Source organism: Dipodomys spectabilis, unplaced genomic scaffold (assembly GCF_019054845.1).
Source record: "Dipodomys spectabilis isolate Male_0828 unplaced genomic scaffold, ASM1905484v1 ptg000045l, whole genome shotgun sequence".
Classification (NCBI taxonomy): domain Eukaryota; kingdom Metazoa; phylum Chordata; class Mammalia; order Rodentia; family Heteromyidae; genus Dipodomys; species Dipodomys spectabilis.
This window is the reverse complement of record NW_024870722.1, coordinates 8,173,029-8,199,131: the sequence shown is the minus strand read 5'-3', so window position 1 is coordinate 8,199,131 and position 26,103 is coordinate 8,173,029. Positions and strand designations below refer to the sequence as shown.

At 39.8% G+C, this 26,103-nt stretch overlaps 1 protein-coding gene across 3 annotated transcripts in view; it reads right to left on the bottom strand.

Annotated features, from left to right (window-relative positions):
- Positions 1-675: 675 nt before the first annotated feature.
- Positions 676-26,103, bottom strand: part of Cdkal1 (CDK5 regulatory subunit associated protein 1 like 1) — a 525,097-nt gene continuing 499,669 nt past the window's right edge. For all 3 annotated transcript variants that reach the window (XM_042678555.1, XM_042678556.1, XM_042678557.1), the window contains one exon: positions 676-1,374. In XM_042678555.1, the coding sequence (XP_042534489.1) occupies positions 1,183-1,374 (192 nt within the window). In that variant the 3' untranslated portion in view covers positions 676-1,182. The remainder of the gene's footprint in view (positions 1,375-26,103) is intronic.

The following is a 26,103-nucleotide window of genomic DNA, read 5'->3' as shown; positions in this document are numbered from 1 at the left end:
GTATGTGTTCATTTGCCAACTGATGACAAAGTTTTGATCTGGGGACCTTACAAAACACAGAAAAAGAAGAATTTGCATGAGGGCATAGGTTTAGAGATTGAAACAATCCCAAGGCACTTGATTTTCCTGTGCTTACACAATACAAACCACATACTTAAATTCTTATACATAGGATTGCTTATTACATCCATTCCTTTTATTGTGAAAGAAATCATTCATTTAGTAAAGACTGATGGTGTCCAGTCAAGGTAAAAATGTGTCCTAGTTGCTCACCAATGTCAGAGAAGGGACCTGGTGGGTGCAGACAAATCCTTTTTTTCTGGTAGATGCTGTAGATGTGGGTGGTTCTTCAGAGTTCACCAAAGGTTGACAACAGTCCTTCAAAGTGGTAGATTCTGCTGACACATTCCAAGAGGAGCAAGGTTCCCAAAATAGATCTCCATATAAACTTTACAGGAAAATCTCTTTGTGAAAAAGATGTTTATGCCAGGTGCTGGTGTCTCATGCTTGTAATCCTAACTACTCAGGAGGCTGAGATCTGAGCATCGTGATTCAAAGCCAGTCCAAGCAGGAAAGCCTGTGAGACTCTTATCTCCAATTAACCACCCCAAACCCAGAAGTAGTGCTGTGGCTCAAAGTGGTAGAATGCTAGCCTTGAGCAAAAAAGCTCAGAGACAGTGCCCAGGCTCTGAGATCAAATCCCAGGACTGACCAAAAAATAAAATCCAAAACAACAAAAACACCAAAGATGTTTGCAGCATTGGGATTCTAAACAAAGCATGAAGAGGAAGACACGCTTAAAAATGTTTATTATCGAATGACATTTTTTTCCACATCAGGAAAAGATGACTAGAGCCACTGTATGGTAGATTCAGACTTGAAGAGTAGAGAATTTCTTTTCTTTTTTTTTTTTAATACAATCACTGGCATTTCTTACTAAGAAACAAGCTAAAAGGAATTTCATTTGAAAGACAGTCTATGCCAGCTGTATTCACTTTTAGGTCAAACAGCCAATGGGCCTAACTCTATGTGAGACGGCAGAGAATCATTAAAGGGTTGAAGAGCAGGCAGAACAACTGGTCAGAGGCCCGCCCTTTGAGAACGGATTCGCCACTTTCCTGTCCACTGGGACAGGAGATTTGAGTTAGAAACTTCTTGTGCACAGACGCCTCTAATTGGGCTCTAATTGTAGACCTTGGCAAGAAAAGCAAGAAGAAACGCAAGCAAGGCGAGAGCCGCTGCTGTCCTCAGTGCACAGTCTTGATGGAGTCTTTGCAGGTGCAGCGCCACTCTGGAGCCTGCTGAGGTGGGCTGAGTTTCAGTAGAGGTGTAGGATGCCGAACCTGCGTGATTCCCACGCCTATTTCTGAATTCCTATAAAGAAAGGGAGGAAAACCAATGTTCATATGCAGAGAAGGCCCTATTGGTGATATCAAGCAAGCTCTGGGTTTCTAAAAGGTGCTACCATTTCTTTACTCCTCTCACGGGGTACACGGGAACACCTACCATGGCCCAGGTGGCCCCAAAATAGGAATGGATGTCAATTCCTTTTTCTAAGGGCCAGACCAAGTTCAGGACTTTCCAGACTACACTCATAAAATATTTACAGAATTCACATAGAGTGCAGTCAAGTCTACTCAGCAACAGATTATGGAGTGAAAAAATGAGATTCTCAGATGGGCTGCTGTTACCTCAAGAGGACTCACCTCAACTTCAGTTTAGAGATCTGACTAGAGACCTCTTCCATTTAACCAGGTGTGCCTTACCAATGCTATCATTTTCTATGTATGCCAGACATGGAAAAAGGCTGGGAAACTCAGCTTGGAGAATGCAGTTCAAGGACAACCTGTGATGTATATCCCAACTTAGGCAAAAAGTATAGGAGGATTGTGGTCCAGGGAGCCCAGACAAAAAGTGAGATCTTTTTCAAAAAGTAACAAAAGACAAATAGTAGAGCATTTGCCTTGTGAGCACAAGACTCTGAGTTCAAACCCCCCATTATGAGTTAAAAAAAAAAAAAGACAAACACCTGAAAAACAAAGGAAACAATTGCCACTGTCAAGAGACAGCCTCCCGTGGGAGAAAAATTGTTACCTGCTCTTCACTGGATAAGAGGATTCATATTCAGGAAATATAAAATCTCTAACAAGCCAATCAACACATTTCATTCCAATCAGAATGCCTATCATCAAGATACCAAAATAAAAATATTAGTGAGGTTACACATTTGGTGGGAATGTGAACTAGTGCAACCACTCTGGAAGTCAGTATAGAGGTTAATCAAAAACCCAAAAATAGAACTCCCAGATCATCCTGCTATAACCCTCTTTGGAATTTATCCAAAGGAATGTAAGTCAGCGTACAACTGGGATTTGTGAACACCCATGTTTATAGCAACACTACTCAAAATAGACAAATTATGGAATCAGCCTCCGTGTCCAACTGATGATTGGATAAAGAAAATATGGTACATATATACAAAGTGGAATACTATTCATTCTTCCTAAAGAAGAATGAAATTGCAGGAAAACTGGATGGAACTGAAAAGTCATGTTAAGCAAAATATGGCAGACTGAGCAAGACATGTATTGCTTGTTCTCTTTCATATGTGGAATATTGCTCTAAAGAAAAGAAATGATGAATATAAAATTGGGGGGATATTGCTTGGGGACTGGATTCAGCAGGAGGGTAGAGTGTGAGAGGAAAGGTCAAAGGGGAAGGATTAATATAGTTGAAGTACTTCACATATTCATACAAAAATAGAATGCAACCTATTTTTAATAAATGTGTTTGGAAATAATCACTTAAACACCTTTGTACAGTATGTGCTAATAAAATGAAATAATAACAAAATGAAATAATTTCAGTCATGATTATAAAAAAGGTCAAGAGATCCAAGAGCACACAGATAAATGAAGTTAGGAAGGCAATATAATATAAATATAAATGAGAAATTAAGTATTGAAAAAAAACCAGAGATCTTGAAATACAGAATTCTGAAAGTGACATTAAGAAAAAACATACCATTGAACATCTCCACAACAGAGTGATTAAGTGGAAACAATATTAGAAAAGCTAGGAACACAAAAAATTTATTGAGTGAAATAATAGGTAATTTTCCTAACCTGGGGAAAGGTATGGATACATCCATGTCAACAGACAGAACCTGAATAGACATGACCAGAAAAGAACTTCACCACAGCCAATAACAAGCAAACTATCAAAAGTGAAAACAAAACAAATTCAAAAACTAAAAGGGAAAATCATCATGGAAAATGTAAGGAATTAATAGCAGATTTCCCAGCAGCATGAGGGAATGGAATGGCATAGTCCAAGTCCTGGAAAAAGAAAGAAAAAGCAAAAACTCTGCCAACCAACATGACTAAAATTCAGTAGAGCTGTCCTTCAGCATAGAAGAAAGAAATCCCAAGATAAGCAAAAACAGAATTCATGACCATTAGGTCAGCCATACAAATGATATTTAAAGGTGAACTGTCAGAAGTGAGAGATGGACAGCTACTATCATGAAAGTATGTGGAAGTATAAGACCCACTAGAAGAGTAAATATACAAAGGGTCAATAGAAAATAATATGCAAGCCCGGCGCTGGTGGCTCACACCTGTAATTCTAGCTACTCAGGAGGCTGAGATCTGAGGATTGTGGTTCAAAGCCAGCCCGGGCAGGAAAGTCCGTGAGACTCTTATCTCCAATAAACCACTAGAAAACTGGAAGTAGTGCTGTGGTTCAAGTGGGAGAGCACTTGCCTTGAGCTGAAGAGCGCAGGGACAGCGCCCAAGCCCAGAATTCAAGACCTACGACCGACCAAAAAAAAGAAAAAGAAAAAAAAAAGAAAACAACATGCAGTGAAATGCCAAATTATAAAGATGAACAAAAGAAATAATAATTTTTAAAAGCTAGAAAAAATAATCAAAATGACTGGAATAACTCCTTACTTATCAATAACAACCTTCGATATAAATGAATTAATTTTTTCAACTAAAAGATACATCAAGTGTATGAAGTCAGGAATATTTTGCTTACATGAAATTTCAGAAATAATGGCATCTACACATTGCATGTAAAAAGATGGAAAAGTGTGTTCCATGCAAAGGAAAGCCCAAAATAAACCAAGCAGAAACAACTATCTTTATATTGGATGTAAGAGATGTTAAGAGAAAACTGTATGAAAGGACAATTATATATAATCAAGGAATCAATTCAATAAGAAGCTCCAATGATAATAATAATTCTATATGCATGAGAAGATGAGTACCTCCACTTTATATAACCAACAGTACTAGCTCTAAAGAGGTACAGGCTCCAACACAAAAATAATGGGGGATTCTAACACCCCATTTTCATTAAAGAAATGTTAAGTCCACTTTATTTAAATAGCTACACATTCTTTTCATGGGCTTATGGAACATTTTCTAAAATAGACCATGTAAGCCACAAAACAAGCTCAACCATGTCCTAGGTCTTTTTTACCACAATAGAGTACAATGAGAAGTCACCCACAAAATAAATGGTAGAAAACTTGGAGGGTGTGTGTGTGTGTGTGTGTGTGTGTGTGTGTGTGTTTCTATGTGTGTGTGTGTGTGCTTGAACCCTTAGCCTTTTTTATGTCAGGCAAATGCTCTACCACTTGGCCTATGTCCCTAGGCCTTTTTTTTGTTTTGTTTTGGGACAGGGTCTTGTAGTTTGTTCAGGTTGGCCTCAAACTTACAATCCTCCTGCCTCTAGTTCCTGAACCATGTACTGTTTTCTGAATAGATGGTGGTTTACTGAAGAAATCAGGAGACAAAAAGGTTTTGAAACCACTGAAAATGATTGAAACTGGTGGGATAAAGCAAAAGCAATACTAGTCCACATCAAAATTGGAAGAATTCCAAATAAACCTAATAAGGCCACTAAAGCACTTACAAAAGCATGGAAAAACCAAGGCCAAAATTAGAAGAAAAGAAAGATGAGAGCAAGATTAGACTAACTAGTTCATCCATGACTTCTTGGAACCTAGCATGGCTATCTTATAGAGGAGGTACTCAGTAAGTGCTTAGGAATGAATGAATGGGTGAATCTGAGGGTGTGTGTAATCTTATGTTCCTGGTGATCACCATGTCTTGCATTGCATTCAGGAATCTGTTCTACATCAGTTATAAATTGCTATGTCTAGACATTTAACCACCAGTTCCCATGTTTGCTGGGTATTACAAGACCAGAAATGAGCTAGTTTCTCCTAGGCCAGAGCTTTTTAACCTTTCTAAGTCACAGATGGCTTTCAGAAGCCAGTAAAAACTACAGACTCTCACTCAGAAAATGGTGGAGGACTCAGTCCATATATCCACACAGCCAGCCACCGTAAACTCTACAGTGCTGAGGAAGGTTAGCAAGCAACCTCATGTCCAGAGTGGATACACATTTTATGCATCCTTCAGCAACTTTTCTCTTTAAGCAAAAAACATAAACAAAAAACAAAAACAAACAAACCAAAAAATGATGTTTATGAAATTCTGGGCCATCTTGGAATGGGCATCTCAAAGTAGGAAGCCCTGAAATTTCAGCTTCATTAGGTTCAGGAGAAAATCTTAACCTCATTCTCAGCGTATCCTTGGCTCTGTGTCTGCAGATGAAGAAGCTGCCACTGTGATGTGTGGTGCCAGGCTGGCCTGGAGACAGGTGTGTCTACAGAATGAAGCCTTGGCTGTATAATGTATTGAAGACTAAATGATACGTTTTGCTCTTGCTTGAAAACAAAACAGCTAGTCAACCAAACAACAAAACCAGATTTTTTTATTAGTGGTATAAAAATCTCCCTCTCCCAACTCATTTGCATGAATTTTTGCCCCCTCCTTCAAGTATAAAAGTTACCTATTAACCAACCAAAGGAGTTGCATTCAACTTGGGCATTATTTTTTTCTCTCCAACCTTCGAAAATTTAACACATTTTAACATAATTGACATTTAAAATACTTTTATTGTTATTGTAGAAGTGATACACAGAGGGGTTACCGTTACATGAGTCCGGTAATGAGTATGATTCTTTTTGAACCATGTCTCTCCTTCCCTTGATTTCTCTCACTTTTTTCCTCCTGTCCTCACCCACAAGATGTACAGTTCATTTTCCAAATAGTGACTAGTGAGTAACCTTGTATTTGTTTGCCCTTTGTTCCAACTTTTTTGCATCCCCCCCTTACCCAAAGACAAACAAGACAAAAGTGAAAGAAAACAAAATAGGAACAACAACAATCAAAAATGTCTCTTGTTTCCTCTTCTTGGAGTTTATTTAATAAAATATTTATTTTATATGCGCATAGCTATTAAGCCTTTGAGATCTGCTCCTATGCATATCTTCCTTTGGTCTCAATATGTGAATGTCTAGAGACCTATATAATTTATCATGCCCCAGTGTGTGTGTTTGTGTGTATGTGTGTATGTTTAAATCATTCAGTGTGTGCACTTGTAGATTTATAGGCACATTCTAGCTGCCACAAATGAGGGAAACCATACTACCTATGTTTCTTTGGTCTGGTTTACTTAGCTTAACGTAATTTTTTCCAAGTCTTTCTACTTCCTTATGGTACAATATCTGAAAGCATAGAATTCCATTGTGTTTATATACCACATTTTCTTGATCCATTTGTCCACTGAAAGGCATCCTGGGTGGATTCCATATCTTGGCTATGGTAAAAAAAAAAATGCTGCAATGAACATGGTTATGTGGATCACTTTAGTGTGGTGCTGGGTTCTATGGGATAGATGCCCAGGAGTGGGCTGCTGGGTCATAGGGTAGCTCCATGTTTAATCTTTTGAGGAACCTCCATATTGCTTTCCAGAGTGGCTGCACAAGTTTACATTCTCACCAAGAGTGTAGTGGAGTTCCCTTTTGGCCACATCCCTGCCAGCATTTGTTATTATTAGTTTGCACGATATTGGCCATTCTAACTAGGGTAAGGTAGAATCTCAATGTTGTTTTGATTTGCATTTTTTTATGCCAGAGAAGTTGGTCATTTTTATTTCCTCTTCAGAGAAGTCTCTCTTTAAGTCTTTAGTCCATTTATTGATTGGGTTGTTTAGTTTTGGGTGGTTTATTTTGGAGGGTTTTTGTAATAGCCTCAAAAAATTACCTAGGAATTAACTAAAGATGTAAAAGACCTCTATTGTGAAATTGAAGCAGATTTAAGAAAATGGACAAACTCCCATGCTCCTGGATGGGAAGAATTAACATCATAAAAATGGCAATACTGCCCAGAGCAATTTACAACTTCAATGCAATACCCATCAAAATCCCAACAATTCTCTTGAAAGAAATAGAGAAAGCAATCCTAAAATTCATATGGAATAATAAAGAGTCAGAATAGCAAAATCAATCCCTAGAAGGAAGAACAGTGCTGGAGGAATATCAATACCAAACTTCAAACTTCATTACAAAGCCACAGTAATTAAAACAGATTGGTACTGGCACAAGAATAGACCTGAGGACCAATGGATCAGAATAGAAGACCCAAATATAAGCCCACAAACATTCAGCCACCTAATATTTGATAATGGAGCCAAAAACACATGTTGGAAGAAGACAGTGTCTTCAACAAATGGTACAGGCAAAATGGGCTATCCACATGCAGAAAACTGAAGTTAGATCCTCAGAGTCAAATGCACCAGAATCGAATCTAAATGGATCAAAGACCTCAATATAGGGCTAGGAAGATGGCTCAGTGGTAGAGTGCTTGCCTTGCATGCCTGAGGCCCTGGGTTCGATTCCTCAGCACCATGTAAGCAAAAAGAAAAAAGCAGGAAGTAGGGCTGTGGCTCAAGTGGTAGAGCGCTAGCCTTGAGCTGAAGAGCTGAGGGACAGTGCCCAGGCCCAGAGTTCAGGCCCTACGACCAGACCAAAAAAAAAAGACCTCAATATAAAACCAGATACTGTAAAAATATTACAGGAAGGGGTAGGGGAAACACTAGGCCTTCTAGGCATGAGTTGAAACTTCCTAAGCTACAGAATCACAACAAATCAAAGAAAGACTGCATAAATGGACTGCCTCAAACGGAAGAGCTCTGGCAAAGGATATAGCTAGCAAGATATACAGAAAGCCCAGGGAGAAGATTTTTACCAGCTATACATCAGACAAGGGCCTCATAGCTAAAATATATGTAAAAATATTTTGAAACTGAGCCTTCCTCGTGGGCCTAGTGAGAAAAATCTGTGTTCTCAAATCACGTGAAGACCAGGAACATGCACGGGGAGCATGCGCCGCACAGACACTGTCCTGAAAGATCAAGGTGTACTAAAAGTACAGCACAGAAGGGAAAACATAGCCCATCCATCAAACTGTGCTAGTTTTCATCTTTTCCCAAAGCATGGTGACCATGGTAGAGCACTTGCCTAGCATGCTTAGGGAATCTGAGTTTGATATTCAGCACTGGAAAAATGTTCATTTGCCATGGTGATCCTCAAGGAAAAGTGATTCAGAAATACAAAGTCTTTCTCATAAATCCTCAAATATGTAAATGAGTAACCATGGCAGAGTACCACACAGTTCCTAGAGAGAAATTAGGTTTCATTTCTATAATAAAAAGTGCGTATTGGTGAGTGATTATAAGTAGCTCCCCAAAAAGGTAAAAAGCTAATACTTACAGAGCAATAAGGAAATCTCCAGGCATTGTTTTTTTTCTGGTCCTGGAGCTTGAACCCCCTGCCTGGGCACTATCCCTGAGCTCCTTTTGCTCAAGACTAGTACTTTATCACTTTGAGCCACAATGGCACTTCCAGCTTTTTCTGTGATTAATTGGAAATAAGAGCCTCATGGACTTTCCTAGCTTCAAACTGCATTCCTCAGATATCAGCCTCCTGAGTAGCTAGGATGATAGGCATGAACCATGCATGGGTGCCTGACTCAGGGAACTTCTTACAGCCAGTAGGACCCAGAAAGTAAACATCAGTCTCAAACCTTCTGCAAACCCTTTAAACAATGAAATTCAAGATTCATACAGTGATACAAGACAATATGTTGGAAATGAACTTTACAACTTGTGAGGGAGAGCTGGGAGGGTGGGGCGGGTAGGGAAAATGGAAGAAAAATGAGAGAGGGGATAACAATGTTCAACAAGTAATGTACTCATTACCTTACATGTGTAACTGTAACCCCTCCGTATATCACCTTGACAATGAAATTAAATTAAAAATAAAAAAGAAGTATGACAAAGAAAGGGAAAAATAATCAAAGGAGGGCTTAAAAAGATTCCTTTGCATAATTTATTAAACTGAATGTCAAGTCTTAAATTCTATTCAGAAACAGCCTTTCCAAACATACTTCAAACACGGTGGAGGAGCTGACCTTTGTTCAACCAAAAAGATTCAATTTAACAGACTAAGGGACTCATTGACAATTCCCATCTTGCAATCTATTAGCTTTAATACAGGCTTCTCCTTTCATTTTGCCATGCTAGGTCACCTATCTGCAAGTCAGGAAGACAGTACGTGGACATCTTGGGGAAGGGGTGCATTTCTGAGCCTACAAATCAGGGCTGTGTGATTCCCAGGCCCTCATCCCTCCAACAAAATATACTCAGGTCAGACGAACTAGTTACACAGGGGAATGCTCTCCAGTAGAAGTGCAGTGCTCCACACATTTGTAGGGAAAAGGGAGCAGGGCACCTCCAGGCAACTGTGAAGCTTCCTTGGGTAGGACAACAGGTGGCCTTCAGGGTAAAGCCCCTGCTAAAGCTTTCTTTTCCCTGGGCTAACACAGAGCTGCTGAGCCAGCTGCTTGTTAGGAGCTTGGCTTCTGAGACTACCCAGATTTGCCCTTCAATGACTTTAGGCCACAGCCCTATAGGACAGGGTATTCAGGAGGTGGCCGGTTGATGCTAACTGAATGGATGTTGCATTCTACTTGTCCTCCTTCGTATTTATATTTACATTTTCAGATAGTCTCCAAGTTAAGCTGAGAGACTCCTCTCCTGTGGTCCCTCCTTACTACAAATATCAGTAAGCTGTAATAAGAAGTAGGCAAAGGGATCCAGCAAGAAAGGTAGGGGACAGGCTCTGTGTAAAACACTGAATAGTTCAGCATGTGCCAGCTAGGCTATAAATATATTACCTTCATTCTCTCCTTTAGGCCTCCAAAGACCCAACCACAGAATCACTATGATTTAACGCCGGCGCTGACTGGCTTTAGACATGTTAAATGCAGCACTCAGAAACATACCTGAGATGCATTTTCTAATCACTACAATTAAGTGGGAAAATCCAGGCACTTCATGGTTATGGAAGTGGCCCCTAGATTGAGATTTCATTCAAACAGGCTTCATCTGTCCTGCTAAGGAAGCAGTGGTGTTAGTGTTTGCCTACAATAGGCCCTTCCAGGAAGCCAGTCTCAGCTTATACAGACATATTTCTCACTGCCTGTCATACAGTGTTTGGCCAGGTGGAGACTTTGTGAATATAGATGGCAGGTTGCTGAGGATTCTCTGAAGGCATGCACACATACGCACACATGCTTGAGGTTTCCACATTAGAACACAGTGTACAATGTGTTTTAATGAGGAACAGTTGGTCTGGTTCTGCTCAAATAAAAGACCCAACTGTAACACTTGCTACTTGTCTTCCCATCTTGAGGCTTCCAGATGAGTTCTCCTGTCCCTGACACCTGCAGATGTTGCCAGGGCCCTGCGATACATTCCAGTGCCAGCTCCTTTCCTCAGACTGACAGGCAATACATCCCTGGGCTTCATTCCATTATCAGACACCAGGACACACAGGGGATTAAGGGTGCCAAGCGATCTTTCCAAGCTATCTCTTTCTGAGATCCTTCACATCAGGAGCATCTTAATACCATACAAGTAAGAAGGCTCAATTATCTCTAAGCCAAAGATGATTGTATTTTCTAGTTTTTTTAAATTCATGTTTAAAGAAATGTTAGAAGCATAGCCTGTCAGTGTCACAGGCACATCAGAATATAGAAGGATCAACAAATTGAAGTAAGAATTAATTAGGCTTTTTCATTTGTGTTAGTAGGGCATTTATATTTTATAAACCTCATGAACACACAAGAGAGCACACTGTCAGCCTTTTTGGATCACTTTTGAGTGATTCTACAGCAGACATTATTCATATGAAGTTTTGCTCTCCTTCTCTTATCCCAAATGTGTAATTGCTATCAGATCATTAAAATTGCAAGGGCAAAATTTTAAACTCAAGTATAACCCACCATATATCACTCTAATCTTAATATCTTGAATGGGTTTTTATCTTATTTTGGTGATAGCAAAGTAAACACCAGGATTTGCTAATAAGGCTGAACATAAATTATTAAACTATCTACCATAGGATCAAATGAATTTGAGATTATATTCTGAATAATTTGGCCTTGACAGTCACCAAAGGAATAGATCTGATGAGCCCCTGCCTGGCCTCGGCAATCTTTCTTTCTCAGGATGTCTAACCCTCAACTTGAACTGTGCCAAATGAAAGAAAGATAAATCATATCAAAATCCAAAGCTCGGCATCTGCCCATCACCTAATTTACTTTCTGTAAGATCATCTGACTCAAAAGATACAAAAAGTACTCTGAAGCTCTGAAATTATTTTAATGGATTCAAAATAATTTGTGTAAATCTCTTTTCTTTTCCTAGCTCACTCCGAAGCACAGTTAAGGACTGAAGTGCAAGGATGAAGAAAAACCTGTTTGATATCTCATATCTCAAGATAAATGAGACTTTATACCAGCATCCCTTCCTAGACCTTCCCAGGCTCTGCAGAAAACCACACTAAGTATGTGTAGCAGTGCACAGAAATGCTCTTACTTCACCCAAGCCATGCAGGACACTGTCAAAATCGATTGACTTTCACCTTTGAATATAAGTTCATCTTCATATCAGAAAGTTTCCTTTTATTGCAATTGTTTTATTCCTGCACATACAAACTAAGGACACACGTGCGTAGGCTTTGCTAATATAAAGTGGGGCTTCCATCCTCCATATTAAGAAATGGACAGAGGTAACTACGGTCTTCCTAATGCCATCTCACACTGCACTTCGGAGGGCATCTGTCCTAGTATTCCTTTTAATCATTCCTTAATGTAGCAACAATGTCCTCTGAAATAAGTGTACACTTTCCTACTCTTAGCCTATATATTTAAGTGAGGGAGGGGGAAGTATAGATAAATCAGATCGAGAATCAATAACACAGTATAAACAATCTTTGCCAATGCTATGCCATTGTCATTCATTTATAACTAACATCCCTAGATCTGTATATGAGCAGAACTTTATCTGGAGATGTAGTTATCTGGAACTTTATCTGGAGATGTACTTCTTTCTCCAGAAATACTTTCTTTCTACAAAGAGAAGACACACAAAGAGAGAGTTCTCTTACTAGTGGACCTTAAAGAAAACCCAAATTACTTACTGGGTTAAAGTTGGGAAATTATTCCAAAACTTGCCACATGAGTCTCTCTTTTGCAATCAGTCACAGATATACAGACAAGCACATGAGCACACATGCACACATGCACGTGCACGCCCACGCATGTACACACACACACACACACACACACACACACACACACAGACACACACACACACACACACACACACACACACACACACACACCAGGCTCTGACATATGGTAGGAACCAAGAGGCACACTTAGATCTATGAAGCCTGTAATCACAGGGTTCATGACAGAAAGAAAGCTGAAGTCATTTATTCTAAATAAGTGGCTGGAGATAAGCCTTAGTACAAATGAAAACTCCTCCTCAGGTGAAGCGAAGCTGAAGAGGGAAAGTCTGAATTGGGTCAAGATGCTTTCCTGTGCATGGCTTCCTTAAACCACAAAGGAGAGCATTCTCATTCTATGAACTGCACACAGGAAGTGGTAAATGAGAATGTTGGTAAACATAACAACTGGAAGTCTTAAATTTAATTGTTAGTCCACTCAAATAATTTCAACTACGTTTTCTTCCAACTAGGTCACCATGAGCATGTGCCCACAGATACTAACAGTTATTGTCATACAATCCTCTCATAAATATCATTTTCAATAATACTAAATCCATGGTTTTAGCATCATTGAGTTCCACGAACTGCACAAAATGAATAAAGGAGATGGTAGGTGCTTTGCTCTGTCTCTAAGAGTCTCATAGTGATGCACAAACCTGTAAAATGTTTCCTACAGATCATTATGGTAAGAATAATTACACAGTATGTACTTACTATAATTATACTAAACTCTACCATGGGAAGAAAATTCATATCTCTGACTTCCTATGAAGTTCTATGGTTCCTTTATTATGGATACTTCCAAATATTCATTCTAAGCCATACTTATCTCTTTCTGTTTCTATTTTGAATTTAGCTTTTATAAAGTTTTTCTAAAAAAGGTCTTAGATCAGTTATTTTAACTGATCTATTTGATTCTTGTTAAGATCTATTTACATTACTATGTAAAGTATGGTGATAGTTGGGCATCAGTGGCTCATGCTTGTAATCCTACTCAGGAGGCTGAGACCTGAAGATTGAGGTTCGAAGCTAGCCCTGGCAGAAAAGATTCTTATCTCTAATTAACCACTCAAAAACTGGAAGTGGCACTGTGGATCAAACTGGTAGAGCGCTAGCTAGCCTTCAGCAAAAGAACTCAGGGACAGTGCCCAGGCCTGCATTCAAGTTCCATGACTGATCCCACCCCCACCCCCAACAAAAAAGTACAGTGACATCTTGCAGATGGTCCCTAAGGATCCTTGCCTTTCTGGTACTCAATTTTTTGGCCAATACTTTCCTTTTTGGTTACGGGATAAACTTCAGACCTACTTGTAGCTAATTACACTCGTCAGAAAATGATGTAATGTTGCTTTTGAAAATAGGTTTTCACAAAAAACATAATTTCCATCTTTCTCACTTTTACTTGCTTGCTTGCTCTGAGGGAAGCTAGCTGCTGTATGCAGAAGCCTAAATGAGGAGGTACTAAGGCCAACCAGCAGCAGTAAAGGACTAAGCCCTTGCTGTGCCAACATATAGAAATCGTCCTGTCTTCCCTACATGAATACATTTAGAAGCAAGTCCATTCCACTTGAGCTTTCAGATGAGACCACTTCCCTGGCTGCTCCCTGAGAACAGACTCTGTGCCAGAAACTCCCAAGTGAGCTGCATTTGGATTTCCGACCACAGAAGCTGCGAGGTAACAGTGTTTTAAGCTGCTCAGTTGTGATAATCTGTTGCACTGCAGTCGACAATCAATGCAAAGATACATGGAACCCAGATTCATAACAAAGTGTTGTACAACAGTAGGAAAATAAAAATTTTCCAATAAAAATTTCTGAAATGATTGATAATGTATATATTGAACGATGCAAATATTCTACTACCTATAAAAGTCAATTCCAGATATATCAAATATTTGCAAAAGCAAAAGAGAAAATATTTTAGACAATTGAGAAGCAAAACCCTTTGACCCACAAGGTAGGAAACTTTAAATAAAAAAAAAAAGTATACCAAGTTTTAAATTCACCAAAGAGTGCAATACAAGCCAAACATAGGAAAAGACAACTGCTTCACAGATAAGCGACTTGTGGAGTATATAAACTCTGGAGAAGCAGGTGGATGACAGATCCAAGATATCTGTCTAGAGGTGTTTGGTGTTCAACCAGGCCAGAGATGAACCGGGGCAAAAAAAGGAAAACTGTGTTGTGGAGTGACTGAGGGAGAAGTCTGAAGTTCAGTGAGGAAGTGATGGGAACTGTAGATAGCACAGAGTCAGAAAGACAACCAGAGAAAAGGACACACTACATCTTCAACCATGGCTCGTGGATGGTTGGGGTGGGTCAAAAGATTCCAGAGTGCTGAGGAAAGGTAAGTGGGCAAGTATTAGGAATCTCTTTCATAGCAGCAGGAGAATTCCACTGTTCTCACAGGCTGTAAGTCCAGTTGGGGCAGCTGACTGATCTAACAGCAACTGTTACAAGGAACTCTTGGACCTCTCCAACTTTTAGAAGCCAAGCACTTTAACAAAAGCCATTGCCAGATGCCATGCTGCTTTAGGGCAGCAGCCAGAAGCCTTGAGCTGCTGCATGGTTCACAGTTTAGAGAATAGGGCCTTCAGTGACCTGCAGCTGACACAAGCCGGAGCGCTGCCCGTGCTTGCCCTGTGGGAAGCAGAGAAAGTGTTCTCCTATCTCACTACTATGGGACTTTAGCTACTAGTATAAAAAGCCACCTAATCATCTGTACCTGTCCCATGAATTCTGGGCTTCTAGCTGCATCTTGCAACTCCAGAAAAGCAGATACCAAATCCAGCACCACCTATACACAATATGGGTAGAAATCAGGAAAAAAATTCCCCAAGTCCATGGCTATGGGGCTACTGGGATTCAAAAAGCCCCAGTTTCACCCATGACTGCCTGAAACCTGGAGAAGTTTCCATCACAGCACCAGAGAGTGACAAGTGGTGTCACATGCCCAGTATTACTAGCAATTGCCTCCACAGACCTTGGGAAGGCCCCCTTGCGTTGCATGACTTACACCCTGCGGTTACCAGAGTCACAGACCCTGGCATCACATGTGCTTGTCCCATGGAACCGTCCCATCCCTTGGCTGCAGACCTGTTGGCTTCCCCTGTCACAGGTACACAGATTCCCTGCATTCGTCTGAGGCACCTCTGTGATCACAACGCTTGGTGTCACCTGTGTTTGTCTCATGGAACCCGGGGCAGTCCTTCCTGTATCCCATGCTGAGTTGGCGGCGCCTGCCATCACAAATGCCAGTGGCCTCAGCACTCCTGTCGAGCATCCACTGCGCTACAATTACATCATGAGTCCCCCAAGTCTAGATTACTAAGACGCCCACAGACACTGTTAACATCAATTGATGAAATTCAGCAGAAGGACTCACAGACACGCTATTTCAGCTGACCTGTAACCAAAGATGAGTACTTACTGAAACTGACACCCATCTAAATAAAAATGTCTTTTCCAGGCAAAATTTACACCAGAAACTTGGAAGAGGGAGACTGTTATAGCAGATGCAAAACATCAAAGTAGAAATATGTAAAGAAATATAGCACATCCACAGGGACAGAATTCTACAAAATAGATCCCAGTAGAAGGAAATCTATGAAATTCCTGAAAAAGATGTTAAAATAATGATCCCAAGAAACTCACTGTGCAAAGAATATGAGACATTCATCAGAGCTAGAAATCACAAAAAAAAAAAAAAAAAAAAAAACAACCAAAAACAGGGAAAGCCTTGGAGCTAAAAACTTCAATCAATAAAACAAAAAGAACAATTGAGAGTCTGTACAATAGACTAGAACAAGCAGAAGAAAAAAAAAATTCTGAATTTGAGGAGAGGTCATTTGAATTGATCAAGTCTGGCCAAAGGGAGGGAAGACAGGGGGAAGGAGGAAAGCATAGCAAACACTTCATGTAACAAGAAGTCCAGGAAAAGAAAAGAAGGGCTCACTGAAAAACTGTTTCACAAAACAATAGAAATCTTTCCAATCTTCAAAGGTACATGGGCATATAAGAAACTCAATAGCTACGACTGAATTCAATGGAAAAAAGAAGCAACAAAAACCCCAAACAAAAGCCTTCACTAAGGCATAGTCAAACTATCCAAAATATAAGACAAAAAGAGAACTCTAGAAACTGCCGGAAGAAAGCATAAACTCACCTATAAGAGGATGCCTGTTACAAGTATAGTAGATTTCTTAGCAAAAACCCTCCATGCCACAGGAGACAAGGCTGGTTTATTCAAAATCCTGCAAGAAGAAAATCTGCCAACCAAGAATATCATGGTTGGCAACCCCCCCACCCCCACCTCCAGGAATGAAGCAGAAATAAAGTTTTTGCCACATAAGCAAAACCAGGAAATTCATTCCCACTGATCAGTACTATAAGAGACTCTTGCGGAAGTCCTACAATAGAAACAAAACAATGATAACCATCAACACGAAAAACCTGGGGGTTCTGTAACTCATGTGGAAGAACAAGTATGACAAAACTCCCAAATCACAACCATCAATAAGACATGTAAAAAGAAATAAAGAATATACAAAATAAAAAATCAACAAAATGACCAGAAGACATCTATCACTATCAAGCTGAAACCTTGAATAATGGCTCACATTTGCTTGTTGGCAGATTGGATTACAACAGAAGACCCAAGATAGGTTGGCTGTAAGAAGTTAATTTCTTCAGTAAAGATACACCTGGACTAAAAGAAAAGGGTGGAAAAAATGTATCATGGAAACTGAACAAGAATAGCTATGTTCATAAAGGTAAAGTAGCCATTAAATCAAGAACTATTAAAAGAGACAAGACCATTTAGACAAGGACCAATCTGGAGATAAAATATGGCAGCTGAAGTGTAGATGTATCTGACCCCAGGCCATCCCAGAATACAGCAGATATTATTAGGACTAAAGGGAGAGGAAGACTCTAGTACAGTAATGGTTGGGGACTTCAATACCACACTTTCCTCAATAGACAGATCAACCAGAAATAAAGCTGACAAAATAACATGTGAATTCAACTATACTATGGAACAAATGAACCCACAAGACAATTACTGAACACCCCATTCAACAGCTGCAGAATACATGAGTTCTTCTCATCATTATTTTAATGATGTGGAACATCACAACATGATGGTATGTAACATGATGTTATGTATGTCTCCATTTTTAAAAACGGAAATTGTACTATGTATCTTGTTAGAACACTTGGAATAGCAAATATAAAACACATGGAAATTGAACAGCATCCTCCTAAGTAGCTAATAGGTAAGAGAAATAATGAAAACAAAAATAATACATCTACTGAAAGTGAGCATTTTTGGGACAGCACTGTAATCCCCCAGTCCTTGGCAGGCTGAGGCAGTAGGATTACCAGTTTGAGGCCAGACTGGGATTCATACTGAGTTTTTGTTCTTACAAAAATAAACCCCTCAAATCCAAAACACACACTAATTGAACATGAGCACAACCTATTAAAATCTATGGGATACAGCAATAATAGCATATGAGCAAAGTTTATAGCAATAAATATATCATAAAGTAGGACAACTTCAGTTCAGTGACTAATCAATGTATATCAAGGATAAACCAAATTCCAAATTTGGAAACAAATTATAAAGATCAGAGCAAAAATAAATCTCAGTGGAACATTATCAAACAAGCTATGTGCAAAAGCTTAAAGACTACAGATTCATCATTTGTTTACTGTTCCTGTCACTGTGCTTTAGAAAATGCTCAAGTTGATCATCACGTGGGGTTCTCTCTCACGAGGTGGCAAATCTGAAAGGCACTGCATTCTAATTTTGTAGGTTGGTTCTTACCAGTTAACTGTCCTAGATAATGGACTTGACTTGTGGATTGGATATTTATGTTTCTCAGTAACTTTAAAGAGTTGCTTTTGAGAGATGGAGGACAGGAGAAAATGTGCTTCTCCGAAGCCTTTTAAGTATTGCAAACTGTGTTAGAAAACGATCACGCCCTATTCCTTTGAATGTGTTCTGTTATATTTATTTATTTAAAAGTAGTGTTCCATTATTTTAGTTATAATGAAAAGTCTGAGTACAAGAGGAAAAATGTGTTGTGGCTTTCATCATTAGGAAGGAGTAAAAACTGAAATTTATGGTTTAAAGCAAGCTTTGCTATAAAGTGCTCATCCTTATAGTTCCCAGAGAAAGAATTTTAACTCTACAAGATTGTTATCACTTTAAAAGAGCTTTTGCAATCTGCTTATCAAGATGTCAAATGACTTCAAAGAGCAGATTGAGTGGCTTGATGGTGATTTGTTTAATGCTCAAAGAATATAATCATGTTCTAAGTTGAAGTAAAAGATTTCAACCTATTATACACTCCCATCTGCCCTGCTTCTGGTGAAGGACTTGTCCATTACACCCTGCATAGATCACTACAAGCCAAGTGCATTCAACAAATATGTGCTGAGCCCTAATTGTGGATGCTGTGTAGGCCTGCAGCTACAGGTGAACAGATCAGATGTGTGGCCCTGCTCTTCCAAGCTTTCTCTCACATAGACAACTTCCTATATGAATACTGGTTTAAAAATCAACCACCAACAAAATTCCACCTCAAAACAAAACCAAATGGCCTGTGCGTGGAGGAAACCCCTCTTATTCACTCATACCTCCTCTTGGTCAACTATAGAAGCATGTTATTTCTACTCAGAGAAGGTGAATAGTTCTATTTATATAGGGCCATGTGCATTGTTTAGGCCAAAAGCTTTAAACAAATAAGCCATAGGCCACTTCTGCAAAAGGCCTGTTCTCCAGCACTGTCTCTGATCTTGCAGTGAAGACCCACAGTCCACGTGGGCCCCTGCCTGAATATTTTGAGCAGACAATCCCTGACTTCAAAGTGCCTGCTCAGTGGTACTGTTCACTTTCTCACCTTCAAAATCCCCTTCTAATCCTGCCCCATCCACCAACACCTCTGTGGTGGAAATGCTTTGAATATTCTCTTCACACTGACAGCCTCTCATGTTGTAAATTCTACCTTCCTAAAATAGATTTCCAAAAATAATGTTTTCCAACCTCCTTTGTCCCCAGGGTATAGGCACAAGACTGAGGTTTACAATCATTTGTAACGGATGTGACAGTGGTTGGGTAGTGAGCAGTAGCAGCCACTTCCTCTGTCTTGCTGGGCACTACAGGGCAGGACAAGGCCTCTTACCAGTGGCTCCTATGTGCTTCTGGATGGTGTTTCTAGAAAACGAAGCAACAATCCCACTTCTCAACCATTCCAGTGATCCTGTGAATTATCTAGTATCCCTATGCAAATTCCTACCTATTTAAACTAGCCCAATGGTTTCCTGTGGAAAAGAATCCTGACTTTTAGATTCCCTGGTACTCTTCAAAGACTTTCCACCTTGGTACAATCTCTTGTCCCAATCTAGCTTTCTGACACATTATAGATGGTAGGTGTATAGTACTGGGGACTGAACTCAGGGCCTTTGTTTGCTAGGCAGGTGGTCTACCACTTGAATCATTTCTCTAGCCCCTCTCTGTATTGGTTATTCTCAAGGTAGGGTCTTGCTTTATTCCTGGCCAATCTAGGCTGTAACCATCCTACTTGTTTGTGCTTTACAAAAATGCCATTGAGAACAAACAAGTGTGCAGCACTGTACCTAGCCATTGTGGTGTAGCTAGGATAACAGGTATAGCCATAGCCAGTCTTTGCTTGAGATAAAGTCTCCTGAACATTTTTTCTTAGGCTGGTCTTGTACTTCTATCCTTCCCAATCTCTGCTTCTCAAGTAGGACTGTAGGCTTGAGCCATGCTTGGCTAGATTTTTTTTTAATGTGTACCTACTATCTTAATCCCTTTGGATTACCACAATAAAAATGCTAAAAATGGTATACAGTTTTTGAGCTAAAGAAATTCATTTCTCAAAGTTTTAGAGCCTGAGAAGCTTAAGATTAAGATGCCGGAAGATCTGGTATCTGGCGAGACCCTGCTTCCTGCTTTATAGGTAGTATTTTTATTGGTAGTTTGGGGGATTAAACTCAGGGCCTCATGCATGTTAGGCAGGCTACTCTACCATTTGAGCCACCTCTCCTAGTCATTTCTTTTCTTTTTCTTTTTTTTTTTTTGGTCGGTTGTGGGGCTTGAACTCCGGGCTTGGGTGCTGTCCTTGTGCTCTTCAGTTCAAGGAGAGCGCTCTACCACTTGAGCCACAGCACCACTTCCGCTCATTTCTGCTATCAGTATATTTTAAAGATATGGTCTCTCACTTTTGCCCAAGATGGCTTTGGTTAGTGATCTTTCCATTTCAATCTCCACAGTAGCTGGGATTATGGGCATATGCCATAGTGCTTGGCCTGACAGTGCCTTCTTACTTTGTTCTCACTTGGCAGAAGGGACAAGGCAACTTCTGGGGTCTGTATTACGAAGGCAGAAATCTGCCTCATAATCTAATCACCTCCCAAAGACCCAACTCCTCCCTCTGTCACATGGGTAATTAGGTTTACACATATGAAAGGTTACAAAACACAAACACAACGACAACACACATCTCCTCTTCCTACCTAGACTTTAATGTCTTGGATGGCAGGATCACATTTTCTGCTTTTGTGTTGTAAGAGTTGCTTGACAGAGCTAGATTTACCTTGGGCATTCCTAGGGTAATCATATAATCTACTCTATTACATTTTAGGGAATGAAGAGGGCATTATTATTAATGATACGGAACAACACTGAACAAACTAGGACAGTCCCACCCAAACTGAGGCACAGGGTCATATCTGACATTGATAATTGGGTAACTGAGCAAAAAGGCAAAGACATTTGGCGCTGTAAGATAATAAAAATGAGGACGCTGAGAGTAGCTCTGGACAGCTGGCTCCAATCACCCCAAGAGAGAGCGTTCTCCTGGAGGCTGTCCAGTCCCAGCCTTGAGGGAGGGGTAGGAGGCAGGGCTCTGAAGACATATGCTCAGTGCTGCTGAAATACAGCTGTGGCTCCTATGAGGAAGATTTCCCTACCTTGTACATGCTTTAGTTTTAGTTTTTTTTTCTGCTGGTCCTGAGGCTTGAACTCAGGGCCTGGGCACTGGTCCTTGAGCTTCTTCCACTCAAGGTTAGTGCTCTACCACTTGAGCCACAACACCACTTCCAGAATTTTTGTAATCTATTGGAGATAAGAGTCTTAAGGCTTTCTTGCCTAGGCTGACTTTGAACTGTGATCTTCAGATATCTTGAGTAGCTAGGACTACAGGTATGAGTCATAGGCGTTCAGCCCAGTATATTCACACTGAAGAAGACATCTTCCTCTTAATAGAGCAAATTTGGATGATGTGGTATAAATCCCCCATGAATTATACTTGAACCATAAGCACAATTATGTGTCTGTCACAGGATATACCTACAGGATCACAACAGAAGAGCAGACCAAAAGCTCCTCAAAGACCAAGGCTAATTTCATTATTTTTATTTCTAATGTTAAGCCTAGATAATAGTAAGTTGAATAAATATAGAAGCACAGAAGACAGGTATCACGTGAATACCATGTATTTAAGCAGGAAGACACAGGGGTCTGATTCTTTGCTCAGGAATCTGCTAGAGCCTGTGTCTCAAGCTCACTGTTCTTCTCCTACCCTAATGGAGACAAAGGACTGGGGAGGAGTGCTTGCCTCATCGCAGCTCATGGCTCTTTTTTGGGACTGTGCAGAGAAGTATAGAGAGCATGGTGTTGTGTTCAGCTGCCCTAGCCCTCTCTACAACAAATATAGCCATTACAAGTAAAAAGGCTCCATACTAAGCACATAGTAGAGGCTCACTAAATGGGAACTGTTATTATTATTATGGCACAATTAGTTCCTTGATGCAAGCAATTCCCCTCACTATGCCCCAGCTCCAACCCTCAGGAGGAAGAGAATTACCATCAGTGATTGTGCAATTAGTGACTTGAGTGAAATAAAAGCTAATTGCTTAGCATCGGCTAAACACTGAGGACACTTTGGTTGGTATTTGAACTGGTCCAAGGAAGGTACTGTAGATGTACTAAACACAGTTTGAATTGATACAATAATACTTGAGCAGTAGCGATGTCCAACAAGACAGAGCTCACTAGTTCTGCATGTACACTGTAGAACTTAACTACTCCCTCTGTGGTCTGCAGAAGAGATTCTGAAATGCAATATGAAAGAGAGAAATGCAGAAAATATTAAGGGTACTACAGTTTTAATTGCTTGTGATACTAACTTAACATAGGGGCAATAAAGAATTCAATCTTGGATAAAGTTTTTTAAAAAAAGGAATTGGAAAATCTTCTTAGGATTGGAGCCAATATCTTGGGGGTGGAAGGAAAATAGGAAGGAACACACCCTCATTTGCTTCTAACACGGTTAGCTGATCTGTTTGAAATTAGATCCACTTTCAACTGTTTTAACTTAATTATTAAGCCATTTCTTAACCTTGTGAACACAGTTTCATGTGCTTTCAAATCTGGCCCTAAACTAATAGAGCCTTTCACTTCAGTGGTTTTGGAAATGAATGTTAGATGGAGAGGAAAGCATTTTAACGGTGTTTTTCTAGGGGTCAAAGCACTGAAAATACAGGATAGTTTGTACGCAAAACTCACGGTGCCTGAATGTCCTGCTGGCCCTTTGTCTGGTAATGAGGCAAACCATGCCACCCTTTAACACTTCTGCTTCCTTTTCAAGAGCAACTGGTTATATTAGTGCTGAGCTATGTAACTACCCAAGTGAATCCATTATGAGGATCAAAGTCCTAACAGATGAGAAACAGGTGGCAGCCAGGCACCCCAGGGCAGCTGTCCCTGAACTTTTAAGAAACAACATGGAAGGGGCAGATCTAGAGTCTAGAATATTCTCTTTTAAACAAGGACATAAAGAAGCGGGAAAGATCCGCTTGTCAGCAAGAATTGCCAATGCTGTAGAAAACTGCAAAGAAACCCTTTTTGATGATTTGTCATTCTCAGTACATGAAGGAGCCTTAGAAGCTGATGTTGTTTCATCTGCCATTTTGTTAAAAAAAAAAATCAATGGCCAGTAAATGCCTTTGAAATAATAAAATAATGTGCAATTTTTACCTTCATTAATTAAAGTGAAAGGATGCTCCTGCATGTATCACTAATAATGATACTGCCAATAGTAGGCAACATTTATCGACTGCCAGGCCATTTCTGTGTATGTCTTGTTAACCTCATTTGCAGAGACAGGAGAGAGACTGACTCTTCAAGATCCTATGCTTATTAAGTGTTGGAACCAGTTTTCAAACTCGGGTATTCTTTTTTTCTTTTTTTCCTTCTCTTCTCCTGGTCTGGAATTGAATTGAATTGGATTCAGGGCCCAGGTGCTATCCCGTTGCCTTTTCCACTCAAGGCTAGCATTCTACCTCTTAAACCGCACCTCTACTTTTGGCTTTTGCTTATTAGCTGGAGTCTCTTGAATTTGTCTGCTCTGACTAATTTCAAACCTCATTTCTCAGATCTTAATATCTTGAGTAGCTAGGATTACAGCTATAAACTAGCAATGCCCAGCCAGAATCTAGGTTCTTAATTGGTACATTATGATGTAGAGTAGAAGCTCACTAGAGCACTTTTCATGTGTGTGTGTGTGTGTGTGTGTGTGCTGGTGTGTGTATGCTGGTAATGGAGCTGGAACTCAAGGCCTGGTACTCTTGCTGGGCTTTGTCACTCACGGCTGGCACTCTACTACTTGAGCCACTATTGGATTTGTTTGCTTAGGTTGTCTTTGAACCTCAGATAACAGCCTCCCAAATAGCTAGTCGGATTATAGGCATGAACCACTGGCACCCAGCAGAGCTAAGTACTTAAAATATTAAAGTAAAAATAATCTAAATAAAACTGGGAAATTGTTGTTTTTAAAGCTATACCTACTAAGTCCTTTCACCATATATACTAATACCTATTGGGCTTCAGATACTCTGTCTACCTGTCTAATCCTCTGTGGATCCATTGCAATCTGTATTTTATAAGTGAAAACACTGACATTCAAAGAAGTGAGTTGAATAACATCCCAGGAACTGTGATTATAAATTGAACTTAAACTCAACAGCCTTTAAATCCTCCAGCACATTCACAATGCCATGTCCCTCACATCACTTTCTAAAAAGCAGGTCTATGACTAGGAATGAATTAAAAAAGACAAAACGTTTGCAAGAGAGCTGACTCTAAGTTTAAAATTACAGGGGGAGAAGTTATTCTTTCCAATCTTCTGTCAGGCACAGAACTGCTCTGATTCCTTAAGTATCGATCTGAGAAATGATCAAATTCAGTGATTTGTTGTAAGATGGGTACATACAGAGAGAAGAAGAACATCAGAGGCAAAACTAGTTAGCTTTTAATGAGACAGCAGCACTGTTCACAGTCCCATGTCTTCTGGAGGCAGACAAGACTCTCTAATATCTTTTCTAACTGAACACACAGAAGATGATTAATATCCTCCATTTTCCCCATTATTTTGCCTGAGCTTCTTGTATCTAGTGTACACTGATTCTGTTATATGAAGAGGAACTACTGCCCAGAAGTTAGCAAATAATAAAATTTTAAATAAAAAGGAAAGGCAGTATGGATGTGGGCTTAGACACACAGGCTTGACTTACCCCACCAGGAGGCCCACTAGTAAGAACATAGAGAGCAAAGATTGATGAGGATGGGGAAAACTGGAAACTTTGTGCACTGAGGGTAGAAGTATAAAATGGTAGAGCTAAAGTGAGAAGCAGTATGAGAATATAATCCAGTCTTCCAATTTTTAGATAAATACCCCCAAAGAACTGAAAACAAGGACTTGGAGACGTATTTGTGCCCTTGTGTTCAGAGTAAGCATTAGTCACCATAGCCAAAAGTGATAACAGCTGCCTGCTGACAGATGAATAGTAAATGAAACGTATATGGACATTCAATGGAGTATGATTCAGCCTTTAAAAACAGAATGCAATCCTAGCTACTTAGAAGGCTGAGATCTGAGGATCGTTGTTCAAGGTTACTTGGGGCAGAAAAATCCTCATGAGACTTATTTTCAATTAACCACTCAAAAACCAGAAGTGGAGCTGTGGCTCAAAGTGGTAGAGTGCAAGCCTTGAGCAAAAGAGTGCAAGCATAGTGCCGAGGCCCTAAGTTCAAGCCCCATAACAACAGCAACAACAAATCGGATGGAAGAGCTTTAATCCCAGCACTCAGGAGGAAGAGATAGAATGATCAAAAGATCGAAAGATAAGACTATGTATACAGTGTGTATATGTGTGTATATGTATATATACATGTATGTCTGCATGTATATATACACATAATATATGATACAATATTAAGACTTCAAGAGCAAATTGTAACACATGCTACAATATTTATGAAACTTGAGAACACCATAAGAGTTTAACTAAGCAAGTCATAAAATGGTAAATACAGTATGATTCCACTTACACAGGTACTTAGAGTACTGAAATTTCTAGAGGCAAAGAGCCAAAGTTACTGGGAGCTGAAAAAAGAGCAAGTGGAGAATTACTGTCTAATGAGTACAGATTGTTAGTTTCCCAAGATAAAGAGAGTTCTGGATGTTAACTGAATACAAATGTGAGCACACCAAATGCTGTTGATATACTTACGTA